Raw genomic sequence first — 23,972 nt, 5'->3', positions numbered from 1 at the left:
GGGGTTGCACTTCCTAATATGTATATAGTGTGATATGTAGATCTCACGTGTGGTGTCTAGTTACAATATAATAGGATGTTTTTTCAAAATGAATGTAATGTATATTTGTGTACCACTAACCGCGGTAGTCCTCTCAGGCTCTGAAATACAACTGATGCATGGGAGAGGTACCGCCCTTTTGTATCTGTAGGTTTCCTGTTCCTTAAGGGCGGATCCCCTTTCTCGTAGTGCTGTCATAGGCCTCCGAAAAATGCCACAACCATTAAGTAGCTTAATGCTTTTTGCGTTACAACATTTTGAGAGCTATAATTTTTCCATATTTGAGTCCACAGAGTCATGTGAGGTCTTGTTTTTTGCAGGACGAGTTGACGTTTTTATTGGTAACATTTTTGGGCACGTGACATTTTTTGATCGCTTTTTATTCCGATTTTTGTGAGGCAGAATGACCAAAAACCAGCTATTCATGAATTTCTTTTGGGGGAGGAGTTTATACCGTTCCGCGTTTGATAAAATTGATAAAGCAGTTTTATTCTTAGGGTCAGTACGATTACAGCGATACCTCATTTATATCATTTTTTTTATGTTTTGGCGCTTTTATACGATAAAAACTATTTTATAGAAAAAATAATTATTTTTGCATCGCTTTATTCTGCGGACTATAACTTTTATTTTTTTGCTGATGATGCTGTATGGCGGCTCGTTTTTTGCGGGACAAGATGACGCTTTCAGCAGTACCATGGTTATTTATATCTGTCTTTTTGATCGCGTGTTATTCCACTTTTTGTTTGGAGGTATGATAAAGCGTTGTTTTTTGCCTCTTTTTCCTTACGGTGTTTACTGAAGGGGTTAACAAGTGAGACAGTTTTATAGGTTGGGTCGTTACGGACGCGGCGATACTAAATATGTGTACTTTTATTGTTTGGTGTTTTTTTTTTTTTATTTAGATAATTCTTTATTTAGGATTTTTTTTTTTTTTAAACTTTTTTACTATGTCATGGGGGGGGGGGACATCACAGATCGTTGATCTGACAGTTTGCACAGCACTCTGTCAGATCACCGATCTGTCTGAGAGCAGTGCAGGCTTACCAATTGCCTGCTCTGAGCAGGCACTTGGTAAGCCACCTCCCTCCCTGCAGGACCCGGATGCCGCGGCCATCTTGGATCCGGGCCTGCTACAGGGAGGGAGGTAAGGAGACCCTCGCAGCAACGCGATCACATCGCGTTGCTGCGAGGGTCTCAGGGAAGCACGCAGGGGGCCCCCCTCCCTGCGCGATGCTTCCCTATACAGCTGGCACACCGCGATCATGTTTGATCGCGGTGTGCCGGAGGTTAATGTGCCGGGGACGGTCAGTGACCGCTCCTGGCACATAGTGCCGGATGTCAGCTGCGATAGGCAGCTGACACCCGGCCGCGCTCCCCCCGATAGCACGGCCGATCGCGCTGGATGTACTATTGCGTCCGTGGGAATTAAGGCCCACCCTACATGGACGGAATAGTACGTCCGATGGCAGAAAGGGGTTAATATAACTAAATTAAACCCACAAAAACAAATTAAGCTATGTTCATCATTACCAACTGCTTGATGAAAGATCACACGGACTACACATACTGTATACATACCCATGAAGAAACAGAAACCCATTACTTTGGTGTTTAGTTGGAGTTTTCATGACATGTAGTTGGCCGAAAGAATGTGAAAGAGCTTCTGATAAGGATGGTTCAGCGTTGGTCTCTGCAGATAAAGGGCTGTCCAGTTGGCTAGAACTAGAAGATTTAGCAATCTTCATTAACTCAGATTTTGTCCTTCTTACAGGGCTACTGGAGTCAAGTTCTACATGATCATCAGAAACGGTAATCTGACTCAATCTTTGTGACACTGAGCACTCATTTGATGGAGATTTCTCATTGCTGGTTTCCTTTAGGTCATTTAAGGACATTTTTTCAAACTCTGCATTGAGATTGGATACAGGCGATAGCAATGCCTCTGGCAAACGCTGCTGTTGTCCACGGTCTCCAGGAAGGATTATCTCATTCTCTACTGGACTGCAGTAGTTCCGCTTTGACTCTTCGAGATTGCAGCTTTGCAGGGATGTTGCATCCATGATGCACTCAGGGACTGTGATCGTCTCAGCAGAATTCAATGAAGGACTATTCTTCAAGGCTGCATTCTGGCGGTTTTTTATTTCTTCCAGACTCATATCATCTTCATCTTCTAAAAATGCTCCAACAGAAACAGAGTTGCAAATTTTTTTTCCTTTTCCTGCAAAGAAAAATGAAATGTATAATTATCTTTAACCAACTTTCTTCCAAGCCAGTTAATTACATAAAACAACACCATAATGCTATATTCTAGATTGAATTCATAACATGATCAGCAAGTCTAACCAAAGCATAGTTACCTGCTGGGGATGGAGTCTTGTACTTATTGCAAATCTCATGATCATGTTCATGCTGCATTTGCTCATTTATTTCCTTTTTACTAAGATATTCCTCCAGTTTTCCCAAGCCATCCGGGGAAGAAAGATCAACAAAACAACCGAGAAATTCCCAATATTCCACCCACGGGACATCCTGTTCATGAGCAAGCTCTCTAGTAGGAATAAGAAGAAACATGGGTGGACAAAAAAATAAAAATAAATACAAATGTATTAAATCAATATTATGGTCCAGTTTCTAAATTAGAACCAGATCTGTGTTCAAGAAAAAACAAAACACAAAAAGCATTTAACTTTACCTTCCAACTCTCTCCTCGCCTCTCTCTGGATCAGTTTTTCGGACGTTATGAAAAAGTCCAGCTCTATTCCGAGGTGGAGTTTTCCAAATCCTTCTAAAGTCTTCAGCCTACAACATAAATTTTTTTTTTAAATTAAGACACTAGGCTGACCCACAAAAAAAAGACCAAAAAAAAAAAGGGGGTGAGAGATATAGAATATGGAGATATATATATATTCTACTATATAATTATCTAAGGGTCACTTCCGTCTGTCTGTCTTTCTGTCACGGTTATTCATTCGCTGATTGGACTTGGCAGCTGCCTGTCATGGCTGCCGCGACCAATCAGCGACGGGCACAGTCCGATTAGTCCCTCCCCTACTCCCCTGCACTCACTGCCCAGCACCCGCTCCATAATTCCCTCCACTCACGGCTCACACAGGGTTAATGGCAGCGGTAACGGCCCGTGGTGTAACGCACTCCGTTACCGCTGCTATTAACCCTGTGTGTCCCCAACTATTTACTATTGATGCTGCCTATGCAGAATCAATAGTAAAAATATGTCCTGTTAAAAATAAATAAATAAAAAAAAACCTGCTATACTCACCATCCGCCGCCTTTCCCGCTCCTCGCGACGCTCCCGGGACCGCTCCATTGCAAGCGGCAGCTTCCGGTCCCAGGGCTGGTGTGCGACAAAGACCTGCCGTGACGTCACGGTCATGTGACCGCGACGGCAATCACAGGTCCTGCTCATACCAGCCCTGGGACCGGAAGCGGACGCTTGCAATGGAGCGATCCCGGGAGCGCCCCTACGAGCGGGAAAGGCGGCGGATGGCGAGTATAGCAGGTCTTCAACGGGCCTTCGGAAGGTGAGTATATGTATACTGGGCAATACACTACGTGGGCTGGGCAATACACTATGTGGGCTGGGCAATACACTATGTGGGCTGGGCAATACACTACGTGGGCTGGGCAATACACTACGTGGGCTGGGCAATACACTACGTGGACATGCATATTCTAGACTACCTGATGCGTTAGAATCGGGCCACCATCTAGTATATATATAATTGTCTATGGGTCGCTTCCTATGGGTCGCTTCTGTCTTTCATTTCTGTCACGGATATTCATTGGTCGCGGCCTCTGTCTGTCAAGGAAATCCAAGTCGCTGATTGGTCGTGGCTGTTTTGACGCGACCAATCAGCGACGGGCACAGTCCGGAAGAAAATGGCCGCTCCTTACTCCCCACAGTTACTGCCCGGCGCCCGCATACTCCCGTCCAGTCACCGCTAACACAGGGCTAATGCCGGCAGTAACAGACCTCGTTATGCCACGGGTAACGCACTCCGTTATCACCACTATTAACCCTGTGTGTCCCCAACTTTTTACTATTGATGATGCCTATGCGGCATCAATAGTAAAAAAAAAAAGTAATGTTAACAATAATAAAAAACAAAAAACCTGCTATACTCACCCCCCGTAGTCCGCCGAGCCGCTCGCGCCTGCCGCCATCTTCCGTTCCCAGCGATGCATTGCGAAATTACCCAGAAGACTTAGCGGTCTCGCGAGACCGCTAAATCTTCTGGGTAATTTCGCAATGCATCCTGGGAACGGAAGATGGCGGCAGCCGCGCACCCATCACCACAGCGCCGTTGGATCCCAGGGGTGAGTATGTAACTTTATTTTAATGTTTTTTTTTTTTTTTTTTAACAGGGATGTGTGCCCACACTGCTAAATACTGCGTGGGCTACATGGCTGCTAGATACTACATGGCTGCTAGATACTACATGGCTGCTAGACACTACATGGCTGCTAGACACTACATGGCTGCTAGACACTACATGGCTGCTAGACACTACATGGCTGCTAGACACTACATGGCTGCTAGACACTACATGGCTGCTAGACACTACATGGCTGCTAGACACTACATGGCTGCTAGACACTACATGGCTGCTAGACACTACATGGCTGCTAGACACTACATGGCTGCTAGACACTACATGGCTGCTAGACACTACGTGGACAGTACTATATACTACATGGCTGTTATATACTACATGGGACTGGCCAATATACTACGTGTCTGTGCTGTATACTATGTCGCTGTGCAATATACTATGTGGACATGCATATTCTAGAATACCAGATGCGTTAGAATTGGGCCGTGTGTGTGTGTGTTTGCGCATATATAGAAACACACACATATATAGATACATACATATACATATACAAACACTAGATGGTGGCCCGATTCTAACGCATCGGGTATTCTAGAATATGCATGTCCACGTAGTATATTGCACAGCCCACGTAGTATATTGCCCAGCCACGTAGTATATTGCCCAGTCACATAGCATACAGCACTTGACACGTAGTATATTGCCCGGCTACGTAGTATACAGCACAGAGCCACGTAGTACAGCACAGAGCCACGTAGTATATTGCCAAGACACATAGTATATAGCACAGCCCACGCAGTATATAACAGTGGCCACATAATATATAGCACAGCCCACGGAGTATATCACACAGCCCACATAGTATAAAACACTGCCTATGTAGTATACAGCACAGAGCCACGCGGTATGTAAACACAGCCCACGTAGTATACAGCAGTGTGGGCACCATATCCCTGTTAAAAAAAAAAATTAAAATAATTTAAAAAAAAGTTATATACTCACCTCTTGGGGTCCAGCGGAGCTCCGGCGATAGGCGAGGCTGCCGCCATCTTCCGTTCCCAGGATGCATTGCGAAATTACCCAGATGACTTAGCGGTCTCATGAGGCCGCTTAGTCTTCTGGGTAATTTCGCAATGCATCGCCGGGAACGGAAGATTGCGGCCGGCTCGGCGGACAACGGAGGGTGAGTATAGCAGTTTTTTAAAATTATTTTTAACATTACATTTTTTACTATTGATGCCGCATAGGCAGCATCAATAGTAAAAAGTTAGGGACACACAGGGTTAATAGCGGCGGTAACGGAGTGCGTTACCCGCAGCATAACGCGGTCCGTTACCGCCGGCATTAACCCTGTGTTAGCGGTGACTGGAGGGGAGTATGCGGGCGCCGGGCAGTGACAGCGGGGAGTAAGGAGCGGCCATTTTCTTCCGGACTGTTCCCGTCACTGATTGGTCGTGGCTGTTTTGCAGCGACTAATCAGCGACTTGGATTTCCATGATAGACAGAGGCCGCGACCAATGAATATCCGTGACAGACAGAAGGACAGAAAGACGGAAGTGACCCTTAGACAATTATACAGTAGACTAGATGGTGGCCCGATTCTAACGCATCGGGTATTCTAGAATATGCATGTCCACGTAGTATATTGCCCAGCGACGTAGTATATTGCCCAGTCACGTAGTATATTATCCAGCCACGTAGTATATTGCCCAGCCACGTAGTATATTGCCCAGCCACATAGTATATTGCCCAGCCACATAGTATATTGCCCAGCCACATAGTATACAGCACAGAGCCACGTAGTATAGAGACTTAAAAAAAAACAAAAACATATACTCACCTTCCGAAGGCCCGTTGAAGTCCTGCTATACTCACCATCCGCCACCTTTCCCGCTCCTCGGGACGCTCCTGGGATCACTCCATTGCAAGCGTCAGCTTCCGGTCCCAGGGCTGGTATGAGCAGGACCTGTGATGACGTCGCGGTCACATGACCGTGACGTCACGGCAGGTCTTTGTCGCACACCAGCCCTGGGACCGGAAGCTGCCGCTTGCAAAGGAGCGGTCCCGGGAGCGTTGCGAGGAGCGGGAAAGGCGGCGGATGGTGAGTATAGCAGTTTGTGGTTTTTGTTAAAATTATTTTTACTATTGATGCTGCATAGGTAGCATCAATAGTAAATAGTTGGGGACACACAGGGTTAATAGCAGCGGTAACGGAGTGCGTTACACCGTGGGCCGTTACCGCTGCCATTAACCCTGTGTGAGCGGTGAGTGGAAGGGATTACGGAGCGGGCGCCGGGTGAGTGCAGGGGAGTAGGGGAGGGACTAATCGGACTGTGCCCGTCGCTGATTGGTCTCGGCAGCTACCTGTCACGACTGCCACGACCAATCAGCGAATGAATAACCGTGACAGAAGGACAGACGGAAGTGACCATTAGACAATTATATAGTAGAATATGAATATATCACGGTTATTCGTTCGCCGATTGGTCCCGGCAGCTGCCTGTCATGGCTGCCGCGACCAATCAGCGATGGGCACAGTCCGATTATTCCCCCCCTACTCCCCTGCACTCACTGCCCGGCGCCCGCTCCGTAACCACCTCCACTCACTGCTTACACAGGGTTAATGGCAGCGGTAACGGCCCGCGGTGTAACGCACTCCGTTACCGCTGCTATTAACCCTGTGTGTCCCCAACTATTTACTATTGATGCTGCCTATGCAGCATCAGTAGTTGAAATATGTCATTAAAAATAATAAAAAAACAACAAAACAAAAAACCTGCTATACTCACCCTCAGCCGCCTTTCCCGCTCCTCTGGACGTTCCCGGGACCGCGCCATTGCAAGCGGCAGCTTCCGCTCCCAGGGCTGGTGTGCGACAAGTACCTGCTGTGACGCAACGGTCATGTGACCGCAACGTCATCATAGGTCCTGCTCACACCAGCCCTGGGAGCGGAAGCTGGCGCTTGCAATGGAGCAGTCCCGGGAGCGTCCAGAGGAGCGGAAAAGGCGGAGGGCGAGTATAGCAGGACTTCCAACGGGCCTTCGGAAGGTGAGTATGTTTATTTGTTTTTTACTACGTGGCTCTGCTATATACTATGTGGCTGGACAATATACTACGTGGCTCTGCTATAAACTTTGCGGCTGGGCAATATACTACGTGGCTCTGCTATATTCTACGTGACTGGGCAATATACTACGTGACTGGGCAATATACTACGTGGACATGCATATTCTAGAATACCCGATGCGCTAGAATCGGGCCACCACCTAATAATATATATATATATTTTTTTTTAGATTTTTTTCCATTACGTGCACCATCTGTATTGCACTGTAGGATTTTTACATAATTTGCATTCTACATTTGATAAAATAGAAAAACAACTTAATATTTGGTACAGAAACATTTGTTAACAATTATAGAGGTCAGATTCTGCGGCTTCGTATGCTGATTTTTCCCGCACTGTTTTTGAAAAATCCGAGCATCTTATGGGGCCATGTGCAGCATTATATGGGGCAAATATCTCTATGGAGCATCTTATGGGGCCATAATCGGCATTTGTGCAGCATTATATGGGGCATATTTTAATATGGAGCATATTATGGAGCCCATCATAAATTGTATGGAGCATTATATGGGGTTCCTGATTCAATATGGATATTCAAAAACACTTAACCTACTGATGTCTCTATTAATTTTACTTTTATTGGTATCTATTTTTATTTTTTCGACATTTACCGGTAGCTGCTGCATTTTCCACCCTAGGCTTATACTCTAGTCATTAGGTTTTCCAAGTTTTTTGTGGAAAATTAGGGAAGGGGGGTGGGGGGTCAGCTTATACTCTAGTATATACGGTAGATGGTACATATGTCTAGCCCACCTTCATAAGTTATATCCACTGGTATCTGACCTCTGCTGGAGATACAAGGCATCTGAGGGTACCATGCTCGACATCTGGTGGGATTGTCCACCAATCAAAAGACTTTGGAATAGGGTCTTTGAATAGCGTCACCAGAAGTCTGAATAAATTTCAAAGTAACCCACAGCTGGGCCTACTGTCAATGATCGCAGGCTCCTTCGGGAGCATTAAGGTAGGACTCCTAAAACATTGCATAGCGGCCACTCATACTATCATTCCCAGGAAGTGGCGGTCTAAGGCTGCTTTCACACATCAGGTTTTGCCGTCCGGCACAATCCGGCAAATTTTGAAATAAACAGATACAGCGAAAGTTGATGCCGGATCCGTTTTTTTCTCATAGACTTGTATTAGTGACGGATGGCCTCTCGTTTACAACAACAAAATTAAAGAGCACGAAAATACTTGAATTTTCTGTGTATTTTCGTGCTCTTTAGTTTTGTTTAAGATTTTTTTGTGTTTGTTTGCCACTGGTTATGGTAAGTGGGTGTTTTCACGCTCATTGGTTGCTAAGGGATCCAGGGAGTTTCCTGTTTTGGTGACGCTTTATAGGTGCTCTCCTGGTTCCTGTTAGCATTCCGACCCGTAGAAGTGCAGCAGCACGAAACGGCCGTCGTCCGTCATTTCACGTTCTGTTAGTTTCCTGCACATGTTCTGATTAAAGGCATATTACTTTGAAGGACCGGTGAGTGCACTTTCTTTTTTCTTTTTCTTTGTTGGATTTATGCGTTGTCCCGATTAGTGCACCCGGTGTCCTCTCGGCATTTCAAACCCAGCAGAGGCACACAGCAGTGGTTCCTTAAGACTAATGTTTAATATGGGAGCAGTGCCGTGTTTTTCTTTTGTTTTTTGTGCCTTAATGGAATGTCTTGGGCTACTTTCACACTTCCGTCTTGTTTCCTCCATCGCAATCCGTCGCTATGGGAAAAAACGGATCCTGCAAATGTGCTTGCAGAATGCGTTTTTTGCCCATAGACTTGTATTAGCGACGGATTGCGACAATGTGCACACGTCGCATCCGTCATGTTTTGGCGGACGCACAAAAAAGTTCAATGTAACTTTTTTTGTGTGATGTGTCCGCCATTTTTGACCGCACATGCGAAACTCCGCCCCCTCCTCCCCGCTCATCGCAATGGGCAGCGGATGCATTGTAAAACTGCATCCGCTGCCCACTTTGTGCTAAATTTAGCACAACGTCTGTCTGGCCGACTGTTTGCGACGGCCCCGTACCGACGGATGTGTGAAAGTAGCCTTAGGGAGGCGGTTTTGGCACCATCAGATCAAGTCGAGCCCCTGCTATGCCTTGAGACCAAACACAGCTTTGATATCTGGTTGCTGCTAGCCATTCTATATATCTCTCTACCTTGTGGTCCTAGCACGGATCGAGACCCTGGAAGGTATTCGGTCCGTTCCATAGATCTCGAAGATGTAACCGGTGTGTGACCAGGATGTTCGATAAGTCCATAATCTCATTATGAAATCATATCTATAGGGGTTCTTCCTGTGGCAACTTGATACTGGCTAACTGGCAAGGGTGTGAATTTTTTCTCTGAAGCCCAGAAGGCTGGTCCCCCCCGCCGAGCCAGACATCCTATTACACCTGAACAAAAGTGTTTTTTATGATCTCAAGCCAAATCGGATAGAAATGATTGACATGAAATTATATCACCAATATTCTTCATAAAACATCACAAACAGGGGGAAAAATTGCAACTTAGGACAGAATTTCATAAAAAACCCCAAAAATGGGACATAGTTACATAGTAACATAGTTAGTAAGGCCGAAAAAAGACATTTGTCCATCCAGTTCAGCCTATATTCCATCATAATAAATCCCCAGATCTACATCCTTCTACAGAACCTAATAATTTTATGATACAATATTGTTCTGCTCCAGGAAGACATACAGGCCTCTCTTGAACCCCTCGACTGAGTTCGCCATCACCACCTCCTCAGGCAAGCAATTCCAGATTCTCACCGCCCTAACAGTAAAGAATCCTCTTCTATGTTGGTGGAAAAACCTTCTATCCTCCAGATGCAAAGAATGCCCCCTTGTGCCCGTCACCTTCCTTGGTATAAACAGATCCTCAGCGAGATATTTGTATTGTTCCGTTATATACTTATACATGGTTATTAGATCGCCCCTCAGTCGTCTTTTTTCTAGACTAAATAATCCTAATTTCGCTAATCTATCTGGGTATTGTAGTTCTCCCATCCCCTTTATTAATTTTGTTGCCCTCCTTTGTACTCTCTCTAGTTCCATTATATCCTTCCTGAGCACCGGTGCCCAAAACTGGACACAGTACTCCATGTGCGGTCTAACTAGGGATTTGTACAGAGGCAGTATAATGCTCATCATGTGTATCCAGACCTCTCTTAATGCACCCCATGATCCTGTTTGCCTTGGCAGCTGCTGCCTGGCACTGGCTGCTCCAGGTAAGTTTATCATTAACTAGGATCCCCAAGTCCTTCTCCCTGTCAGATTTACCCAGTGGTTTCCCGTTTAGTGTGTAATGGTGATGTTGATTCCTTCTTCCAATGTGTATAACCTTACATTTATCATTGTTAAACGTCATCTGCCACCTTGCAGCCCAAGTTTCCAACTTATCCAGATCCATCTGTAGCAGAATACTATCTTCTCTTGTAATTAACTGCTTTACATAGTTTTGTATCATCTGCAAATATCGATATTTTACTGTGTAAACCTTCTACCAGATCATTAATGAATATGTTGAAGAGAACAGGTCCCAATACCGACCGCTGCGGTACCCCACTGGTCACAGCGACCCAGTTAGAGACTACACCATTTGTAACCACCCTCTGCTTTCTATCACTAAGCCAGTTACTAACCCATTTAGTTGTTGGCACCCTCAACCTTATGTTTGATGGCACACCCTTTAGAATAAATAGCTGCAGTCAATCACTTTCTATAACCATTAACACGCTTCTTACACCTCTCAACTGGAATTTTGGACCAGTTTTCCAAAACTGCCCCAGGTCTCATATTTGAAAGGTGCCTTCTCAAGATCTCTCCACAGGTGTTCAATGGGATTTAGATCCGAACTCATTGCTGGCCACTTCACAACTCTTCAGCCCTTTGTTTCCATTCAGTTCTGGGTGCTTTTGAAGTATGTTTGGTGCCACTGCCTGCTGGAAGACTTGACATAGCATGTAAACCCAGCTTTCTGAACTGTGGCAATTTTCAGGTTTCCTGATTGTCACGATATGGTATGAAATATAAGTTTAGTTGCTCTTCAGCTCATGAGGTGGGCTAAACCCCCCCTTCACTAGCTGACTCTCCTTGTTTGTCTCTGGGCTACGGACTGTATGCTAGAAGGGGGTTTTATTGCCCTGGGGTCATAAATTCCAGGCTCGGACGAAAGTCCCTCACCCCTCCCACCTGCACTGGCTGGAACTGGAAAAGTGGCTCCAAAATTCAGGAAAGATTCTTTGTTTGGTTTTGGTACGATATAATGCACCATGTTTACGGTAAGAACACGAAAATATATATTCGTATTCCCACTCGGTGTATGTACCCATCCCTTGAAACTCGGGCTTCTAACTCCGTCTGGTAAAGAAGTAGGGTTTTCTCTGTAAATATGTATCCCAGTTAGGACATATTTGATCTCATTAGAATGCTCACGTTAATCCGAGATGATTGATGGGTTTGTTAGAACTATGACGTGTTTTGTAGTGAAGTTATAGAAATTAGAGAAAATAGTTTAAAGTTTACTCAGAATGTAGAGAGAGGAGGGTCTGGATAAGCCAGCCTTTCTGTGATGTCACAGCCTTAAGGTATTAAGTTTGTGGCAGGCTTCCCCAGCTCAGATTGCTTCCTGACTTCTTGTCTGCTCCTGAAGCCAGCAGCACGTCCAAATGAGCTGGGACGTATGGTTGCCTGCCATTCTGTGAACATGTAAGTGTTATCTTTTCTCCTTTATTCCCTTTATGTTATAATTACCCTTGTACATATTTGCAATTGTCTCATTTGTAACTTCTTTATAAAATATTTTTGATAAAGCACTGCCTAATTATTTTTATGGGATATAATATTTAATATTAGTTCGTTCATCCTGCTCTAAACTTATCCTGTCTTCTGAAGGGAAATACGCTACTGTGTTGGGTTAGCTTCGGACCCGTTTAATCGAAGCTGGTGGCAGTGATACCGATAGTGTGCAGACTTTTGGGTTATGTTGTAGCGGCTGCGGCGTCAATTATTGTTCCTGCCTGAGTGGGAGTAGTTATCGCGTCGCTGCAGCGTGCCCAATAGCCAGTACATAGCAGGCAGTCTGTCTGGTGACTAATTACCCAGGGTGCAGTACCTAATCTGACCTGAGAGTAAGGGGGCGCCAGAGAGCTGCAAGTGTTAAGTGGAACTGTAAGCGGGATATACATAAATCCCTGCAGTTCGTGGTATATAGAAAAGCAGTGGGATACGTAGAATAAGCCCCTGCTGTAAACTAAGAGGTCAATAGCCTTGTGTGTGGTTTTTCATCACATCGTGGAGTGGAGGGATAACTAAGATAAGCCCCCCTGCACATGTGATAGCCGTCTGTTGGCCTAAAGTCACCTCAATCCGTGACGTAGGGGTGACGGTCACGGTGGGAATCCTGACCGATTGGTGACAGCGGTCAGGGGAATTGTGACATTTGGTGGCAAGGCGGTGGGATATCTTAGAGCATTAGTGATTTGGTTTGAGTAATCATTCCTCTCACTAAAAACTTGCAGAAAGTTCTTGCGAGGACTCTGTGCAAATAAGTTTGGAGAACGAACTCAGTGTTTTATTAGTCTTGAGACAATTGTGTACGGGTAATTATCCCCTCCCTTTCTCTTCGTTTTTCTATCCTATCTTTTATTTGGCAACCATGGTTGTGCGGGGAGAAACCTTCTATGAGCAGCAGACGAGAGACACCCTTGTTGCCTTATGCAAGTCACAGCACATTGACTTTGCGGGCAAAAACAAAGCCCAACTGGTCGCAGTTCTGGTGCAATGGGAAGCCAACCAAGCCAGGTCACAGAGCCCAGAGGCCGCAGAAGCCAGCACCAGCGAACATGGTGCTGCAGCAGAGGTCCAACCACTGAATGCTGGCCCTGTTAGCAATCCTGGCGAATTGGACCCCCACCTGCAGGCGGCCTTGGAAGAACTCCCCACTGATGACCATGAGGGACGCCTACGACTGATTCAGCAGTATCGGCAGGAGGCCTGAGCCGAACGAGAGGCCCAGCGAGAGGCTGAAAGAGCCGAGCGGGAGGCTGAGAGAGCCGAGCGCCAAGCCCAGCGAGAACATGAACTGGAGATGCTCCGGCAGGGGGGGATGCCCTCCACCGCCCAGAGACGTGAGCCCAGCAGCGCTCAGATACCTAAGCCCCGGCTCAATCACTTTCCTGTTATGGAGAAGGACGGGGACTTGGACACTTTTCTGCGGGCCTTTGAGAAAGCCTGCAGACAGTACCGACTGCCTACAGATGAATGGGCACGATACCGGACACCAGGGCTGAGAGGTAAAGCTCTGGAGGCGTTTGCTGCCCTCCCTCAAGAACAAGATGGTGACTATGAGGCCATCAAGCAGGCTCTGATAGCCAAGTACCAGCTTACACCCGAGGTGTACCGTAGAAAGTTCCGGACCCTCCAACGTGGCCCACACGACAGTTACAGTGATGTGGTGCATGGACTGGGGACCCACTTTGACCAGTGGACCCAAGGACTGTCAGTGACCACCTTTGCACAGCTGCGAGACCTGATGATCAAAGACCAGTTCTTTCATCTTTGCCCAGCTGAGGTTCGACAGTTCGTGATGGACAGAGAACCCAAAGACGTGACGAAAGCAGCGCAGATTGCCGATGCCTATGAGGCCAACCGTAGATCGGAAGTGCGGAAGCCAGTCACCACCAGCTGGAGAGGGGGTAAGCCTGCAACCAACGCCAGTACCCCTGCCAGCCAGCACACAAGAGGTCCTGTCCCCGTAGCCAACAGCACCAGACCTACCACCGAACCTCGCAAGTGTTACCACTGCAATCAGACTGGTCATATCAGTACCTACTGCCCAGCCAAGCAGAAGAACACCCCAGCCAAGGCCCCAGGGCCTAATGCAGCAGTTCTTTTGGTGGGTGGTGTGGTTGGGAGGGTGTGTGACAACGTACAGCACGTCACTGTGGGAGGCCATGTTGCTACAGGCCTCAAGGACACCGGGGCTGAACGAACCCTCATCCGACCCGAACTGGCGGCCCCTGAAGAAATCATTCCGGGGAAAACCCTAACTGTCACTGGGATTGGGGGCATCAGCTGTCCCTTACCGATGGCCAGGGCTTTTATTGATTGGGGTGCCGTGAGCGGGGTGAAGGAAGTGGGGCTTTCTGATAATTTGCCCACTGATGTTTTGTTGGGGACTGATTTGGGGAGGTTGGTTGCCCACTACGTCACTGATACCCCTCCCCAATCTACTAATAAGGGTAACGTTAACCCTGATGATGATGATGATGATGGGAGATCGCATGTGTTACCTGACCATGCTTTATCTTGTAATGATGCATCTATTAACCATTTTTTTCCTAGGATTGATGGTGAAAATGTTGTACCTGTGCCAGCTGAACCTGATAATGATTTTTCTGTGAAGGTTAATGTGTCCATAGGTACAGGCGTGCCCAGCCACGTCGCTCTGCGGAGTGAGACGGCTGAGGAACCCCTAACAGGGGCAAGTGTCGGTGCTACAGGAAATGGGGAGATGCATGGGAACCGTGAGGAAGGTGATGCCATGAAAGTGACCAGTGCCACCGAGGAAGGTAACTGGCCCATAAGTAGCACTGCCCCTGGAGTGTTGGGGGTGGATGGGGAGGTAGAGCCCATAGCAGCGCCGGCTGATGGGTCTGTAGAAACCCCCGGGGAGACAGCCTACGTAGGTGCTGTCACCCGCAGCCAGAGTGCCCGGAACGCAGATAACTGTCAGCCTTCCGGACCCTCCTCAGTCATTACTGTGACTGAACCAGAGGTGGACCCAGAGAAGCTCCAAGAGGGTTCCCGTGGGGAAGGGACCCGGACGTCGCTTCTGGCTTCCCCTAGCCAGGAGTTTCAGGCCGCTCTGCACACAGATGCGAGCCTAGAGAGTTTGAGACAACTTGCCGGGACGCTCTTCTCCGAGACTGATAAGGAGAAGGTGTTCTGGGAACAAGGAAGGTTGTACCGGGAGACAGTACCCGGAGAATCACAAAAGGAGTGGTTGAGGGAAAGACAGCTGGTCGTCCCACAGCAATTCCGGGGTGAGTTGTTGCGGATTGCCCATGAGATCCCGCTAGCTGGACACTTGGGGATCAGCAAAACTAAGGCCCAGCTGTCTCAACACTTCTATTGGCCTAAGATGGGGACAGATGTGTCAAACTACTGCCGCTCCTGTGTCACCTGTCAAAGGGTGGGGAAAGCGGGGCCTGCTATTAAGGCTCCCCTGATCCCTTTGCCAGTGATAGAGGAGCCTTTCCAGAGGATCGCGGTGGACATTGTGGGCCCGCTGGCCGTCCCCAGCAGCTCTGGAAAGCAATACATCCTTACTGTGGTAGACTATGCTACCCGGTACCCAGAGGCAGTAGCTCTGTCGTCAACTAGGGCAGATAAGGTGGCGGATGCCCTGTTGGCCATCTTTTCACGTGTAGGATTTCCCAGGGAAATGCTTACTGATCAAGGGACCCAATTTATGTCTCGCCTAATGGAGGCTCTCTGTAATAGAATGCTGGTGAAGCACCTGGTATCGAGTGCGTATCACCCACAGACCAATGGCTTGTGTGAACGCTTCAATGGTACCCTCAAACAGATGCTACGCATGCTGGTTGAGACTCAAGTAGTTAGAAACACGTGTGCACAACCGTATGAGGTGCACGGGTAGGTTCCCAAACCGTAATCAGCAAATAATACAAAACCCGGCACTCAACTTTGTGGTGTGAAGAAACGAAAGATTTATTATCCCAAATCAGAAAACGTTTCGGTCCCACAACTGGACCTTCATCAGTAACGTTTACTGGGACAATATATAGATTCAAGTGGCTATATGGCCTGCCCGGAGGTAGCTACCAATATAGTATTGGATATCCAGAGAGAAAAGTTACAGCCTATATGGGTGCTGTCATCGCGGCGTCCACCGCTGAATAGCAAGCTATTCAGCTATTCAGCGGTGGACGCCGCGATGACAGCACCCATATAGGCTGTAACTTTTCTCTCTGGATATCCAATACTATATTGGTAGCTACCTCCGGGCAGGCCATATAGCCACTTGAATCTATATATTGTCCCAGTAAACGTTACTGATGAAGGTCCAGTTGTGGGACCGAAACGTTTTCTGATTTGGGTTGAGACTCAAGGGCGCGACTGGGAGCAGTACCTCCCACACCTGCTGTTCGCTTACCGAGAGGTTCCGCAGGCCTCGACGGGGTTCTCCCCCTTCGAGCTCCTGTACGGCAGGCGAGTCCGGGGAACCCTTGGGTTGGTAAGAGAATCCTGGGAAGAGGAGCCGAACCCTTCTGAAGTGTCCCTAGTGGAGTATGTCATGCGCTTCCGTGACAAGATGCAGACCTTGACGCAGTTGGTGCATGACAACATGACGCAGGCTCAGGCTGATCAGAAGCACTGGTACGACCAGAACGCCCGGGAGCGGACCTACCACGTGGGTCAAAAGGTGTGGGTGCTGGTCCCCGTACCAACGGATAAGCTTCAGGCAGCCTGGGAGGGCCCGTACGTCGTCCACCAACAGCTCAACCCGGTCACTTACGTGGTCACGCTTGACCACGCTCGGGTTAGGCGAAAGGCCTTTCACGTCAACATGATGAAGGCTCATCACGAAAGTGAACCTTTCGTCCTACCGGTCTGCAGCTTGCCCGAAGACGGGGAGGAAGACACCCTCCTGGACATGCTGGCCCAAGCCAAGGCCAATGGGTCCATCGAGGACGTGGAGGTAAGCGCCTCGTTAACTGAACCCCAGCGGGTGCAGTTGCAAACCACACTGGAACCCTTCCGGGTCGTGTTCTCCAACCGACCTGGGAGGACTGAGTTAGCCGTCCACGAGGTGGACACCGGGAATCACGCCCCACTACGGCGAACACCCTATCGAATCTCTGACCAGGTGCAGCAGATTATGCGCCAAGAGATCGATGAGATGTTACAGCTGGGGATGGTTCGACGGTCAAAGAGCGCGTGGGCATCACCTGTAGTTCTCTTGCCATAGAAGGACCGGACCACCCGGTTCTGCGTGGACTACAGGGGGCTCAATGCCATCACAGCCTCGGATGCGCACCCAATGCCGCGCATCGAGGAGCTGCTTGAGAAGTTAGCTGGCGCAGATTACCTAATAATGGATCTGAGTCGAGGATACTGACAGATTCCCCTGAGCCCCGAGGCGCAGGAGAAGTCCGCCTTTATCACACCCTTTGGACTGTACGAGTCCACGGTCATGCCCTTCGGCATGAAGAATGCCCCTGCCACTTTCCAGCGGATGGTCAACCTCCTGCTTCAGGGACTGGAGAAGTACACCGTGGCGTACTTGGATGACATTGCCATCTTCAGTTCCTCCTGGGAGGAACACCTGCAGCATCTCGAGGAGGTGCTCAGGCGAATTCACCAAGCAGGACTGACCATCAAGCCGGGAAAGTGTCAGATGGGCATGAGGGAGGTTCACTACCTGGGGCACCGGGTAGGCGGGAACACCCTGAAGCCAGAGCCTGACAAAGTGGGAGTGATCGTGAACTGGCCCACTCCCGTGACCAAGAAACAGGTGATGTCCCTCTTGGGCACTGCAGGGTACTATAGGCGCTTCGTACAGCACTATAGTAGCCTGGCAAAACCTTTGACGGACCTCACCAGGAAGAAGCTACCCCACATCGTCAACTGGACAGATGGCTGTGAGGGGGCCTTCCAGGCGTTGAAAACCGCACTGTGCAACGCCCCTGTGTTGAAAGCAGTCGACAGCAGTTGACCGTACTTTGTGCAGACCGACGCCAGCGAGTTTGGCCTTGGTGCTGTGCTCAGCCAGGTTGACTCGGAGGACCAAGAGCACCCCGTGTTATACCTGAGCCGGAAACTTTTGCCGAGGGAAGTGGCCTACTCCACAATCGAGAAGGAGTGCCTGGCCATAGTCTGGGCCCTGCAGCGCTTGCAGCACTACTTGTACGGCCGCCCCTTCACTGTGGTGACCGACCACGACCCTCTGCGCTGGCTAAACGCCATGTGTGGAACCAACGGCAGGTTGCTACGCTGGAGCCTTGCACTTCAGCAGTTTGACTTCACCATTGAACACAAAACGGGCAAAGAGCATGGGAATGCAGATGGACTCTCCCGCCAGGGTGAACCTACTGAGGTGCCCATGAAGGCATACCGTGGGGTACTGCCTCCCTAGCGCACACCAAAAGGGGGAGGTGTCACGATATGGTATGAAATATCATAAGTTTAGTTGCTCTTCAGCTCATGAGGTGGGCTAAACCCCCCCTTCACTAGCTGACTCTCCTTGTTTCTCTCTGGGCTACGGACTGTATGCTAGAAGGGGGTTTTATTGCCCTGGGGTCATAAATTCCAGGCTCGGACGAAAGTCCCTCACCCCTCCCACCTGCACTGGCTGGAACTGGAAAAGTGGCTCCAAAATTCAGGAAAGATTCTTTGTTTGGTTTTGGTACGATATTATGCACCATGTTTACGGTAAGAACACGAAAATATATATTCGTATTCCCACTCTGTATGTACCCATCCCTTGATACTCGGGCTTCTAACTCCGTCTGGTAAAGAAGTAGGGTTTTCTCTGTAAATATGTATCCCAGATAGGACATATTTGATCTCATTAGAATGCTCACGTTAATCCGAGATGATTGATGGGTTTGTTAGAACTATGACGTGTTTTGTAGTGAAGTTATAGAAATTAGAGAAAATAGTTTAAAGTTTACTCAGAATGTAGAGAGAGGAGGGTCTGGATAAGCCAGCCTTTCTGTGATGTCACAGCCTTAAGGTATTAAGTTTGTGGCAGGCTTCCCCAGCTCAGATTGCTTCCTGACTTCTTGTCTGCTCCTGAAGCCAGCAGCACGTCCAAATGAGCTGGGACGTATGGTTGCCTGCCATTCTGTGAACATGTAAGTGCTATCTTTTCTCCTTTATTCCCTTTATGTTATAATTACCCTTGTACATATTTGCAATTGTCTCATTTGTAACTTCTTTATAAAATATTTTTGATAAAGCACCGCCTAATTATTTTTATGGGATATAATATTTAATATTAGTTCGTTCATCCTGCTCTAAACTTACCCTGTCTTCTGAAGGGAAATATGCTACTGTGTTAGCTTCGGACCCGTTTAATCGAAGCTGGTGGCAGTGATACCGATAGTGTGCAGACTTTTGGGTTATGTTGTAGCGGCTGCGGCGTCAATAATTATTGTTCCTGCCAGAGTGGGAGTAGTTATCGCGTCGCTGCAGCGTGCCCAATAGCCAGTACATAGCAGGCAGTCTGTCTGGCGACTAATTACCCAGGGTGCAGTACCTAATCTGACCTGAGAGTAAGGGGGCGCCAGAGAGCTGCAAGTGTTAAGTGGAACTGTAAGCGGGATATACATAAATCCCTGCAGTTCGTGGTATATAGAAAAGCAGTGGGATACGTAGAATAAGCCCCTGCTGTAAACTAAGAGGTCAATAGCCTTGTGTGTGGTTTTTCATCACATCGTGGAGTGGAGGGATAACTAAGATAAGCCCCCCTGCACATGTGATAGCCGTCTGTTGGCCTAAAGTCACCTCAATCCGTGGCGTAGGGGTGACGGTCACGGTGTGAATCCTGACCGATTGGTGACAGCGGTCAGGGGAATCGTGACACTGATGCCTTGCAAAGTATTTTGGGTCGCAATGTAGTGCCCACAGTCAATGCACCCAGAGCCAGCAAAACTACCCCAAAGTGTGTTTGAACATCCAACTATCTGACTATACAGAGGTATGGTGTTTTCTTTGTATGCCTCATTCCGCTTTCGTTAAAGTGTAGAATGAGGTGCTTTAACAAAAATCTTTATCTTGGACTCATGTGTTCACAAGATGCTTTCCCAGAAGGATTTTTGCTTACTCACATTTTGGTCAACGGCAGTATAGCTTTTCTTATGACTGTGTCAACAGTGGGGTCCTCCTGGGTTTCCTGCCATAGCGTTCTGTCGATTGACCGTTCACGCTGAAACAGACGCAGCTCAAGCCTGCAGGACAGCTTGAATTTCTTTGTAACTTCACTGGGGCTACTTACCCACCCTCCTAACTATCCTGCGTTGCAATATTTCATTTTTTTTTTCTGTTATCCACGTCCAGTGAGATAAGCTACCGTGCCATATGTTGCAAACTTAATTATGTTGCGCACCATGGACAAAAGAAACATTAAGATCTGGAGATCTTGTAACCTTGAGAAAGTTGATGTTCAACAATTTGTTCTTAAGTCCTCAGACAGTGCTCTTCTTCTGTTCTCCATGCTTAGTTTGGCACACAGACACAATGCAAAGAATGGCACACAGACACACAATGCAAAGAATGAGTTAACTTCTTTTTATCTGGTTTCAGGTATGATTTTCATATTGTTGACACGTTACTTGCCATAGATGAGTTTGAAAGAAAGGTTATCAACAATTTTGGAAAGATGCCAACAATTTTGCACAGCCCATTTTTGGGGTTGTGTATAAAGTTATGTCCAGTTTGCCTTTTTTCCCCCTAAGTTGTTTTTGTGTTTTGTTATCCACATTTATTTCCTTTGTGTGTATTGGAACATGTGTAATTCCAATAAGTTTCTGTGAGGAATACTTGATTTTCTGGCACAATTTCAAGGGTACCAACATTTTCGGTCATATATATTGTATTTCCTAACTTAAAAGTAAGCAATCCTTTCACTGGCACAAACTAGGCACATAAATGGCATATCTGAAAAATTTTCCATTTTCACTCTTCAATAAAGTTGTACAGAATGGATTTTGCAAACGCATCAAGTCAAAATTAGGGATGAGTGAATAGCTTCGGATAAGTCCTTATCAAATAGATATAGCGTTCACCTAATAGCTGCATCAGGAACCCGGATACCTGGAGCGCTCCCGAGCCCGTTTGTTGGTCTCTCTATGCATGTGTTGTGACTGTCGCACAGCCGCAACACATGCAGCTGTGGCGCCTATCAGCTGATTATCGTGAGCGATCCAGGTATCCAGGTTCCTGATGCAGCTAGTCGGTAAGCGCTATATCTTTTCAGATAAGGTGTTATCCGAAGCCATTCACTCATCCCTAGACAAAATGCTTACTACACACCATGAAAAACAAACAAACGGTAATTAGACCTACCGGTAATTGCATTTCCAGGAATCCATCCGGACAGCACCATTGGAGGACATCCTTCTTACCCTCTGTGGGACAGGAACAACAAGCGGTTAAAAGGACCCTCCCCACTCCACCCACCAGTGATTTTTCAAGTACCACATCTGGATGGATGCAAAAAAGAGAATTTATTCAACAAATTTACACCAATGTTACATTAGTCTATAATACAAATTTGCATTGGGAGGGAACTAGTTGTGCTGTCAGGATAGATTCCTGGAAATACAACTACCGGTAGGTCTAATTACTGTTTTCCAGTTAACCACCTGACAGCACCATAGGAGGAATACCAAAGAATGGAAACCTAGAGTGGGACTACTGCATGTAATACTTTTCTACCAAAAGCTAACTGCTCTGATGAGACATCTAGTTTATAGTGTCTGGCAAAAGTAGAAAGACTGGTCCAAGTCGCCGCCCTATAGATCTGCTCTGCTGAAGCTCCCCCCCTCTCTGCCCATGATGTAGCAATAGCTCGGGTTGAGTGGGCTTTAAGGGTATCTGGGGGGATCCTGGGCTGTATACGCTAGGTTTACAGTAGTCTTAATCCACCTAGCAATGGTTGATTTTGCTGCCTTACAACCTATCTTCCTGGGCGTTCTCGGGATCAGTGGCAGGGGTGGAAAAGCGTGCAGAAGACCCTCTCCCCAATGTTGAGACAGCGCGTCGACTCCCGCTGCTCCCTCTGGAGGATTGAGAGAGAGAAATGCTCTGGCCTTTGCATTTGACCTGGTGGCAAAGAGATCCACTAGAGGCGTCCCCCACCGCTGGCACAGATTGCTGAACACTTCTGGATTCAATTCCCATTCTCTGGGATCCGCTGTCGTTCTGCTTAAAAAATCTGCTACCTGGTTTTTGGTACCCTCCAGGTGAACTGCCGAGATGAAACTGACGGATTTCTCTGCCCATCTGAAAATCTGGTCTGCCAAGTGCTGTAGAGATGGGTGTCTTGGGTCTCCCTGGTGCCTTAGAAAAGCCACCGCTTTCACATTGTCGAACAGAATCCTCACGTGTCTGTCTCTGACTTGAGACTGGGCCCGGTAGAGCACTTTCAACATTGCATAAAGTTCTCTGAAGTTTGATGACTTGGCCGACACTTCAGGACTCCACTTCCCTTGGTAGTATGTCCTTCCTATGTGCCCGCCCCATCCGTACTGACTGGTGTCTGTGGTAACAGTGACACAGGGATAGAGGATCCATGGAACTCCCACCTTCAGGTTTTCCGGGACGGTCCACCAGGTTAGGGACTTCTTTACCGAAGGAGAAAGACCCATCTTCAGAGAATTTTGCCTTCTGTCCCAAGACTTCAGAATTTGCTTCTGTAACCCCCGTGAGTGAAATTGGCTCCATTTCACACAGGCTGACATTAAGCCTAGGACGCTCATTGCTTCCCTTATAGAGGAAGTGCTTTTCCTGAACCGGTATATGTTCTCGATTAACGATTTCTGTCTCTCCTCTGGTAGAAATGATGTTCTGGCGTTGGAATCTAATATGACCCCCAAAAATTTTATTCTGGAATTTGGAACTAGGCGTGATTTTTCCCAATTCACAATCCATCCCAGATCTTGTCGAATGGAGAGTGTGAAGTTGCGGTCGATCTTGAGAAGCTTCTCTGACCTCACCATTATCAAAAGTCGTCTAGGTATGGTACTATGGCAATACCTTGATTCCTTAGATAGGCTACTACCTCTGACATTAGTTTAGTAAATATCCTTGGGGCTGAAGCTAGGCCGAAGGGGAGACACTTGAATTGAAAGTGATAAACTACCCCTCTGTTTCGTCAGGGCGAATCTCAGGAATTTCTGGTAGCAAGTGTGTATTATTATTATTATTATTATTATGTGCACTAGCACAGTCCGAAGCCGGGGAGAAAACTTCTGGACATCGGGAAGAGAAGGGGCGGAGCCGGCTTAGCGCACGAGCAAGTGGGCGGGACGTCCCGAAGCCGGGGAGTAAATTTCCAGTGCTGGCTAGCTCGTGTCCGTTGGGTAGCCACGGTGCACCAGGAGCCCTCCTGCCGAACCCGACCCCTGTCACTCACCGAATGGATGTCAGGTGGGGCCCGCTGTGAGGAGCTGCACAGCTCGACCGCTCTGTTGCAGGTCAGGTGCCTTCAATTTGGTCGGTGAAGGAACCCTCCATCCACTTCATAGGGAGGTGGAGAGGGACCGTCCTTTAAGTGGTTTTGAATGAAGTTTGTGTTCGTGACGCCACCTGTGGTTCTCGGTCAGAGGTGACCGATGCTGCTTAAAGGGGTCCCAACTGGGGTGATATTATGGCAGCTATGATGGTACAGCTTCCCACAGGTGAAGCAGGGTCCCCAGGGCTC

General features: G+C 47.7%; 1 protein-coding gene across 5 annotated transcripts in view; it reads right to left on the bottom strand.

Annotated features, from left to right (window-relative positions):
- Positions 1–23,972, bottom strand: part of ANKLE2 (ankyrin repeat and LEM domain containing 2) — a 162,112-nt gene that overhangs the window by 36,515 nt on the left and 101,625 nt on the right. For all 5 annotated transcript variants that reach the window (XM_069756102.1, XM_069756103.1, XM_069756099.1 and 2 more), the window contains 3 exons: positions 2,735–2,841; positions 2,400–2,590; positions 1,621–2,260 (listed from right to left, as the gene is read on the bottom strand). In XM_069756102.1, coding sequence (XP_069612203.1) covers positions 1,621–2,260; positions 2,400–2,590; positions 2,735–2,841 — 938 coding nt within the window. The remainder of the gene's footprint in view (positions 1–1,620; positions 2,261–2,399; positions 2,591–2,734; positions 2,842–23,972) is intronic.

This window comes from Ranitomeya imitator, chromosome 1 (genome assembly GCF_032444005.1).
Source record: "Ranitomeya imitator isolate aRanImi1 chromosome 1, aRanImi1.pri, whole genome shotgun sequence".
Lineage (NCBI taxonomy): Eukaryota > Metazoa > Chordata > Amphibia > Anura > Dendrobatidae > Ranitomeya > Ranitomeya imitator.
The sequence above is the reverse complement of the archived record's forward strand: the minus strand, read 5'-3'. Positions and strand labels throughout refer to the sequence as shown.